At 45.0% G+C, this 10113-nt stretch overlaps 1 protein-coding gene across 4 annotated transcripts in view; it reads left to right on the forward strand.

The window, feature by feature from the left end:
- Positions 1-10113, forward strand: part of skap1 (src kinase associated phosphoprotein 1) — a 38887-nt gene that overhangs the window by 27919 nt on the left and 855 nt on the right. For 3 of the 4 annotated variants that reach the window (XM_040014413.1, XM_040014410.1, XM_040014411.1), the window contains exons 12-14: positions 2232-2285; positions 2389-2498; positions 9845-9947. In XM_040014413.1, the coding sequence (XP_039870347.1) occupies positions 2232-2285; positions 2389-2498; positions 9845-9937 (257 nt within the window). In that variant the 3' untranslated portion in view covers positions 9938-9947. Of the gene's footprint in view, positions 1-2231; positions 2286-2388; positions 2499-9844; positions 9956-10113 lie in introns of all 4 variants that reach the window. The other variant, XM_040014412.1, reaches the window with a different exon arrangement.

Here is a 10113-nt window from a genome sequence, read left to right on the forward strand (position 1 = left end):
CTCCTGTAGGGCAGGAGAGAAAAGGCGCTCCTGGAGAAAGCCCTGTTAGTGCTAACCGCTGAGCCACCAGGCTCCCAGCTGTCACCGGTGTCGTAACATGGTACTACCGATGAAGTTTTAAAAGGGACCTCCACTCGTGTTCTTAAATTGGAATGCAAAGGAAGTCTCACAATGTCTTATTTGATAGTTTCCTTCTGATGTGTTTCGAGTGCTGACGGCAGTGAAGTTTGCAAACTTGCAAAATGACATCCTTGACTGCAGCATCCATTTTTAGGCGATGTCAGTTTTGTCGCAGCAAAACTCAGTTGCAGGCAGAATGCAGAGCAGCGGCTGGTATTGGCTCTGATGCTGATGACTGATTTTATTGACTGGAAAATTAAATCACTTTGATATAGAAACCATTGGCCCATAGCGGTGGCCTCTCGATGGAACGATGCTCGCAGTCGAAGAGCACCAAACAAATGTTTGGACCCGCTGCGAGCACATTTAAAATCTCATTTTTTAATCTTTTGGATCATTTGGTGTAGGAACAAAGTGCCGCAGTTTGTACTTTTTTAAATTTATTATTATTATTTTTTTTAAAGAAAGCTGTGATTATCTGTTTGAAGAAAGAAAGCAACGGGGGAAGACAAAGGCATCCCTCATGTATACATAAACTAAACTTTTTACATTCAAGCTGGACACATGGTGTGTGTCTGTTTGTGTATGTGTGTGCGTGTGTGTGTGTGGTTCGTGTTTCCTGCTCTTCCTGGAAGCAGAGGTGCAGCCTGTGCTGGAAGGTGGATAGTGTTGCTGGGTTGTGGCGTTGCTGTCAGCCGGTTTGTGTGGAGGATGGATGTGGGAGACAGAGGGCAGGCATATCACCGTGTCACCTCTCAGACCACCGGGTGCCACGCCCCGCAGTCAATGACATGTCCGCCTCCGCGTGGCTTAAAAAAAAATCTCTTCTTCTTTAACATTTCCCGCCTGCGGTTTAATAGGCTGATCCTCACGCCAGAGTTCATCCTAGTTAAAGAAGAATTAACAGCTTGTGTCATGCTGAGATTCATCAGGGATTTGCAAATGATCCAGTTTATTAATTTTTCTGTTTGTCTGGCTCTATCATAATTTCTTTGCTCTTCATTTCTCGTTAACACGTGGGACAAATATAAATTATTTATAAACTATAGTTGTTAAAGTCAGGCCACCAGCAGGTAATGCCTTTTATTATTATTAAAAATTAAATGTATTTCTTTTAGACACTGATATTAAAATATTTAGGTTCTGGATAGGGCTGCACACTTTGTCGAATTTTTAATTTAAATATCAATTTTGGCTTCAAGCAATTAATAAAACAAGCTGAGCAATATAAAATGTTTAACACGGATTCTTTGGTTTTGCCTTTCAGCACATCTGCCTCTGCAAAGACTTGGTTCAGTTTTGCATTAATTTATTTAGTTTTTGGTTGAAGTTAAAATTCAAGTGGCTGAGTGGGGTCAGTCATGTATTTTAATGCACTGTTGTGATGTTTTATTCATTTAAAATGTTTGCTACTGTAATTCTGTTAATCTACCTCTCCTGCTATTAATTATTTACAGTAATTTTTTAATGGAAGTTTCTGTTCTGGTGATTTTTAATATTATAAGCTTTGATTTTAGTGTAACTTTCCCCTGCACTGTCATGTTTTCCACGGCTAATGGCCTAGAACAAGATTCAGAGATAACCTGGAGTACTTGGGGTTTGACCAGCCAGTGCAGACATGCATGTGGACAGCCTTTCAGGGATATTAGGACAGTGTGTGTTTCAGCTAATAGATCCCATCCAAACCAGACAAATGTCACATACATACTTTGTTACATACAGACTAATACAGCCACATATAGCTTTTGTTAATATGACGCTATTACCTGATTATTACTGATAATTAGATCCCATCTAAACCAGACAAGCGTGACATGAAGAGTAGGTGGAACTGCAATCTCTGAACTTCTTTCAGCAAAATAAAATCTTATAAAACACAATTAATTACATTCAATTTGTAAAATGTCTTTCATAGATAAAGGAAGCCATACAGGTATAATATACACTAATAAAGAATGTCATATTTTTGTTACGTGAGGGTTAAAAAGACAAGTTTCTTCTTTGATGATTAAATCATGATTTGAGCATTGACCAAAGTAATTGTGATTATGAGTAATCCTACTTCTGCACCTGTGATAAATACTCTTGTTCTTCCTTTTTTGTTTGTTTAGACGAAGAACTTGGAAATCCAGGTGATGAGAGCGACGAGAAGAGCAGCAAACAAGGTTTCCGCCTCCGTCTAGTAACTTATTTATTCCAGCCTAAAGTTTCCCTGCATCTACGTCCTGCTTTCTTCTATTTAAATGTGTTCCCTGTGCTTCCTTTCAGTTTGGTCCTCAGATTATTCCAACTACTACCAGGGTTTGTGGGATTGCCAGGGCGACGAGTCAGACGAATTGACCTTCGAGAGAGGAGATCTCATCTACATCATCAGCAAGGTCAGCATCGCCATCAGCACAAAATAATCCGAGGGCTTATTTAGGCTTTTTTCACAACTCTTTGTTTTTCCCCTCGATCGTCCCTAATGGAAATCCGTCCCCGATTGCACGCTTGACTCGTAGATATAATTACTGGAGCAATTACAGTAGTTTAGGATAGGATGCAGTTGTGTAAAACGTGCAATTATTTAAGGGTTAAACAACATCAACTCCAGTAATCACCTCGTCCTCATTTACTTTCTGAACATGCTGATATCTCCAGCATCTAGATTTGTCCGTTAGCATCTTGGTGCAGCACCAACAGCGGTGCTGTCTGTTCGCGGGCCACTAGGGTGAAGTGCCATTCGGGTGCTGCGTAATGGTGCTGTTGTTCATTACGGCGCCTCTATCACAGGGGTTAATTGAGTAGGCAGCCATGCGAGGCTCTTCCTTTTCTGTCTGACGTGAAACTGCAGGTGAAGCCATCCTGCATCTCAGCTCTTTTCCTTCAATCTATTTCCTTGTGTTTTATGGCCATCGTGTAGTTACATGCGGCGTATCTACCAGGAAAAAGACATCCTACTGGAAATCGATGGCTTGTAATTTGGGTACTTTTACTCTGCTGCGTGCAGGGACTTGTCTCCACACTGTTGCTATTGGTTGGTTTCAAATTGAATCATCATGTTCTGTGTTTAGACTAAATTATCTGAAGAGGAGAGGCAGGAAGAAGGAACTCTTTTTTTTTTTTCTTTTGTAAGTAATTATGAGCTTAGAGATGAGGAAATTATGTATTTAGTGTCATGATTTCTTGTATCTTTAATCACCAGTAGATGGTGGTGAATTTTGAGTATTTGTCCTTTTTTGGTTAACAACAGTTTCAGTGCAACAATCCTTTCAAAGAGGTCAGGGTTTTGGATTTTGATGTATGAATTGTGTCAGCTTGTGTTGAAGGAATGTGAGCCTCCTCTTTATAACAACAGATAAAGCACAGGTGAAAAATGCCCCTCGCAGAAGATGGACTTATAATTGCAGTTCTTTTGGCAGTGGCAGATTAATGAGATGCCAGGCTCGTCTGTCTGCGTGTGCTGCTTGATAGGGGGAAATGTCAAAACAGCCACATCAATTTTTCACAGCGATGACAAAAGCACTGTACTCGGGGAGACAAAGGGGTCCTGGCTCTGGGCTTCAGATCCGCCTCAGATGGCCTCGGCCCCACTCGCTGTTATTACTTTTCACTGTATGCATCAGATTACTGCCTCGTCAAAGACCTTAAAGGCAAACTAAGTCCAGGTTGGAGGCAGGAGTTTGCTGTTGTATCTCACAATCTTAATGACAGAGATTACTCTTGTTTTGTCAAACTGGACGCTGGAGTCATAACAAGGTGACAGACCACGAGAGAGCGCCCTAACTGCTTCAAGCGAGCATTGTAAATTATTTAAAGGTGATGCCCGCACGACTTCCGAATGTTTGGTTTACTGTGACGACACGACTCCACCCGTGTCCCATTCTGCGTCCTAATAGCATCACATTCACCTCATGAATAGCATTATTTGGATTATAGCCTGTAATCGCCTATTCATTTTAATGAGCCCTCGGGGAGGGCTTCCCTGTGCCTTCTGTATGTACACGCAGACCCCCAGCGGCATTCAGTTTTACGGGGGGAATTCCTAAGGACCCTGACCTCGATGAGTGAAATACGGGCCCTTGGCTAGAACTCAAGCCCGTCGCTTAACGGGGGACCCAGGCACACGAAATGGCCGTAATAAAACCAGGGCCCATAAATTCTCTCAGAGGGTGGGAGGCCTGGTTGTCTGTGCTGTTATGTCAACACTGACCATAATTACAAGGTAATAAGGACACGCTCTAAGTGCTAAATCAATGGTGCTAACAAACTGTTATTTTTAAAGCTGCGATGTGATTGACTGCTGAAGTGCAGAATGGGATAGCCACAGGCGTGGTGTCATATGGCTGTGAACTGAGGAGAACATGCCGATTGTATAAAAGGCCCTCATCCATCATTATTGATCTCTCACTTACTGTAAAGTGGGAGCATTTTTACTGTATTTGTGTTTTTCCTCCCTCTTGTGTGTTGCTCTGTGTGTGTGTGTATCACTGACAAAGTAAATAAATTAGAAACCTCACAACTCATATGAATCCCATTAGTTCAACAGAATTAATCTCGCAGACCGTGCCGCCTGGTTTCAGCGATGCCTAACTCTGCCCTCCGCCGATGCTCAGCCCGCTGAAACATGAGGTAGAAACGCACGCTGAAATCCATCATGTGATTTTTTTTTTTTTTTTTGCTCTGGCATTTCATTTCTGAGAGCTTGCATTTTTCTGATGCACATTATGGCTTTACGCTGGCATTTTAGTGTGTGATGACAAATACGGGTGAGCGCAGTTCTTTTTTTTTTTTTTGCAGTATCACACTCTCCAATTTTAGATTTAAATTGCAAAGATGTTTCAGCCACATCAGGAGCGCTGTAACGGCATCATCGCCTCGCCGGCGTCATGCAAAGGGATATTATTTGTAGTAGGATTTAAAATGTGTTAAATTTATTGTTCCACTTCCCGCTGACACATGTAGTACCTGTAGTGCTTTGTCTCTAAAGCCATAAGGTGCATTCTTGCCCTCTAATTTATGGATCCACAATCAAAAGACGTGGGCTCTACAGGTCAGCTGTCACATTCCTGTATTCCCACAGGCACTCATGGAGAACGGCGGGATGGAGTGGGAAGAGATTTATGGCACAAACCCATCCAGGGTCCTTAAAACTCTGGCAAGTGCTGCCCCTGCTGCTGCTGCTGCTGCTGCCGCCGCCACCACCACCTCTCTTCCTCCATCCCGTCCAACCAAAATCCAGAGAGAGGGCGGCCGGCCAGCCAATCCGGTGCGGCTCCCAAAGAAAAGCGTCACTGCACATTTGGCCAAAGTGTTCAGCTTGTTAGAGACAATGAGAACGTGGACACCACTGACACCTTGTGGTGGTTTTTAATCGCTTTTTTTTAATGAAAACTTTTACAACCACTGAAAGCTGATTTACGCCCTTATAGATGTACTTGTTGAGGGGTATAATCGCGTAAAACTCAAGCTCGGATATTCACAATTTAAATTATATATTCCATGTTGTGTCCTTGCTAGCCGGGACAGTTTTTCGTCATGTTGCCTTCATGTTCTCTTTTGGCCCTCTGCGTGCAGGCCACACCAACTGAAAGCAAGTGAAGAAAAGGAAAAGTGGTCAAATAATCAGATGGGAAAAGTCAAGCCAGGGAGACAAAGAGGAGGGGATCCCTTTATTCTTTTGTGTGAACCCTGTCCACCGCCCCCCCTCTCTCTTTCTCCTTTTCGCTGTCACACAGCCATTTAAAGACCCCTAGCTGCTATTGTGGCCATAGACACCAAGACGCTATAGACAGGCAGAGACATCCTATTTACCACCCAAAGTAGCAGGGGGTGAGTCTGGGGTTTGGGGTCATGCAGGAGGCAGCGGTCATCCCCCGGTCAACTACAGTAGGTCATTATTCAGCCCAAGCCAATAGCCCAGAACAGCGTCCGAGCAGCCCACCCCCCAATCCATTCTGCTTAATTATTATAAATGAGGGGCGGCGTAAACAGCCATCATTACAGACACTCAGTGGCATACACAAATCCACTTTAAATTGCTATTAAGTTAAGGAGCTATCTGTAATCCCAGGCGTGCATTAGAAAGGAGCGAGTAGGTTTTCTTTTTATTAAATCTCATCGTCCCTGAGATATTTTCAAACGTTCTCATGCTCTGTCATGTTTCCAATTTGAAGCCAATTCGCTGATTTAATTAAAAGCCCACTTGGAAAAAAATGGACACCAAGTAGCCATTTCCATCTCTGGTTAAGCCGAGTTATCATCCGTGTTTCCGAGTAGATTTCGACCTCCCCACCCCATCAAAATAAAGAGAAGATCCTTCTACCCTGAAGTTTCAGGTGTTATCAGTTGTGAAGTGTACCTGTGTGAGCGGCGAGGAGGGCTTGCTAACCTGATAACAGGTTACAGATGGTGTGCTTGTGCCTGGCTGAGGTGTCCATGTTTCTTTATTAGGGTCAGCAGTGATGGAAGAACTGCAGAGAGCTGCAGTGCATGTGGAGGAGAGCGGGGAATAAAAACAGAGAGGATGCAGGCGGAAAGGTTGCTACAGGAGAGATGTGGAAGAGAGGAAAAAGAGGAGGTGGAGGAGGGGGTTGGAAATGGGGAAGGAGGGAGGGAGAGATTGTAACACCCAGGCGGCGGGTTCAGCGGCAGGGCAATGAGAGACTTCCTGCGCTCCATCATGCCCAAGGCCTGCCTCAGTCAGCTGGTGGCCGAGGAAAGATGCCTCATGTGTCAGGCTTATTAGCACTCCCCCTAGTTTGTATGCATTTGGGATTGCACGAGTGTGTGTGTTTCATGTGTGTGAGGAAAACATGTGGTCAGGATCCGTGCAGATTTTTACACGTGAAAAAGGTTATTTTTTTCTTACCTGACACAAATATTAAAGATGTGTTTTGTTTAGGCGGATAATGGTGGCGTGACACGACACCTGCCTTCGCCCACCGCCCTCTGTCTGTCTCTCTCGGTCGCCACATCCAGCCAACCTCGACTCACCTTCTCCCCGCTTCGAGGCTCGGGGTAGCTGTCAATCTGTCCTGCGGGTCGGGGAGCCGTGAGCGATGGGCCTATCAGAATGCCACCATTAGCCAGCCCCCTGAGTGGTAAATAAACGATCGCGCCGGTACACTGCAGGTGTTGTCATGGCAACCCACTCTCAGTGCCAGCCCCGCCCACACCCGTTCTCCCCCACCGCCACCCCACCTCTCCTCTTGGTGGAGGAGTCACCGGGAGGTCAGCGAGTCAGCGTGCCGCAGCCGCCACGACACGGCGCTGTTTGCCCCCCACCACCACCACCACCACCTCTCCTCCCCCTTCAATCTGCGCCCAGGTTGCAGCAAACACAGCCTCGGATACGTGTCACCTCAGCACACGTTTCCCAGAAGTCAGACCCCTCAGGGAAACCTTATTTTTCCCCCTCACAGGGAACATCTTCCATTTTAGTCCCGAGCCCAAACGTTTATCTGTGCCCCGTTTGCGAGTTTCACGGCCTGAAAGCCAAAAAAACCAGAGGAAAACAAACAGAAGGGTGGGGGGTGGGGGCATTGAGGAGCCTAGTTTTTGTCATTTGGATAATTTAGTCTGCAAGCCTTTTGGAATGTCCCTATTACAGCAGGTGTACTCTGGATGAACCCATTTCAAGTGTGAGGAAGATGGACTCTGCACGCCTGACAGACTTCTACCGCCATTGGCACCCACTCCGTGATGTAGCAGTTGTATTAAAATGGCGACGCTGATAATCCAAAAGACCTTTCTCAGGGAGAATTTGAGACCGACTGCACAGATGGGCCGCGGAGATAAATAAAACTCTCTGTCACTACGGTTGGTGGAATAGTGCTGCGACGCCCCCAAGGGAGAGAAAAACTGTTTCGCTCCCTCTCTCCGATGCCTCCCCCCACCGTCCGTCTGTCTGCCCTCTCCTCCTCCTCTCCTCACGTTCTCCGAATGGGAACCGGAGCCAGCTTTCCGCAACCGGGCTTTTCCCTGCACGGTCTTATGGGGAGCATAAAAAGGCCATTTCGGCCCTAACTTTCCCCTTCGTTATGAGCTCAGACACAGCGAACTGTCAGTTTGTCAGAGAGCCAAGCACACTGGAGCATCCCAGTCAGAGCTGTCAGAGAGGTTTGCAGGGGGAAAACGATGAGGCCTGGGTGGACAATCTGCTTATTGTGGGTACCTGTTTGTGCTGTTAGAACACTTGAGCCTTGTGGTTTATTACCGTCTAAGCGGTTCATCCATCCTCGCTGTCCAAACACCGCTCATTAGCTGCAGGCCTCATTCCTCTGGCTGCAGAGAGGTGTCAGGTCCGGATGATCGGCTAAACCTCCTACACGATGCCTTTCATCATGTCAACAGAGTGCGCGTGAACCAGAACCTGAATCTGAATCTGAGGCATGCACTCAGCGGAAAAAACCCACCAATTTATTTTACATATGTGTCTGCACGTGTGTGATAAACTGTCCGCACAATCGCGTCGGGTCTGAAAAAGAGGAGAGATGAGTGGCAGTGGGGTTTCTGCTCCAGCAGGGTGGCTTGTGCCCCCACTGCCAAGCCGATCGCTTTCCAAATATTAATCCAGTACAGATCTACTCATAGCCCGGCTGCTGTGATCAGATCATCATGCAGCGGTTCAGTCATGTTCGTTAAATGCTTGAAGCAGATTAAATAAGCAGCTTCATTATTTCAATGTACAGGTCTGGAAGCAGTGCAAACTGCTGTGTTCCCTGTATAAGTGTATATCAATTAACTTACTTGCATTTGATTCGGCTTAAAGTTAACTGCGATTCTTTCAGCTACAAATAAACACACACAAAAAAATCCCTGTTTTCATAGAGATTCTAGTAGATTTCCCCCATGATAACCAAAGCATCTGTTCAACCTCTATTTATTAATTTTTAAAGCCAAATTTTAGCCTCAAATAAATTTGCCTACATTATATTTTTAGGGTTTTTCTTCTAGGATGTTTTCTTTCAGTTCAGCAGATGAAAAATCAACATTTCTGGGGTTTCTTAGATGCACAAAGACTCATATGGTTTTCAGTCACAATACATCCTCCAGATCGATATTTATTGTTTGTTCTTAGCTTGTTTCAGGTTTTTTTTAAATCCCCATTATTATGCTTCTGAACCTAATTGTAAATAAAAGCTGTAATCATAAGTAATGAAAAAAAAACTGGTGTTTATGGGATTTTTTTTTGAGGCACAGTGGATTTAATCGGTCACCTTCAACCAGCATTTATATTTTCTCTGAACATGCGCGTGAAATAATCCGTCTTTTTTGTGTTGTTTTTTTAATCACAGTACAGAAATGAACCCTCGTTATAATTAGTCTGGGGAAACGGGCCAGCTGTGGCGATGGCTTTGGAGCGGTTAAAAAAAGCTGTTTTATTGTAGACACTCGCTGTCTCGATAGCCTTGTTTACCGTTTGCCTCATTTTTTAATGAAAACCCTGGAGGCTAATACACCAAAAGTGTCCATTAGGAGTGTTGCGCATGGCTCTTTGTGGACGGGACCACGCTCGCCTGGATTTCCTGCACCAGAGTTGACTTTAAGCATTTGTAACCTGATAGTTTTTCTCTGGGTTTCTGTGTTAAAATAATTCAAATGTCTCCTCTTGTGTTCAGTGGTGTGTCAAATCAGTATCAGTATCAAAGTGCAGGTTTTATGCCTGATCCCGCTTTGTTTACCTGTTCCTAGACGCCCTTTGAGCCTCACCGCTCTGTTTCTTCTTTTTTTTGGGGCCCAGGAGTACAACATTCATGGGTGGTGGGTCGGCGAGCTAAACGGCACCGTGGGCATCGTCCCCAAGGACTTCCTGCAGCCTGCCTACATCCTCTGAGCTCCAACAGGTACCGAGGTACTCTCTTATCATCAGCATTATGGACCATTACTGTGGCCTAATACACAGAAACGGTCCCCCTGGTACTCATCCAGATTGCCACTGAGGTATATGCAGTCGTTGACCTGCCATTTATGGCATCTGCTGGCTGGAAGAAGTACTGCATAAAGCAATCC

This window comes from Simochromis diagramma, unplaced genomic scaffold, assembly GCF_900408965.1.
Source record: "Simochromis diagramma unplaced genomic scaffold, fSimDia1.1 OVJJ01000669.1, whole genome shotgun sequence".
NCBI lineage: Eukaryota > Metazoa > Chordata > Actinopteri > Cichliformes > Cichlidae > Simochromis > Simochromis diagramma.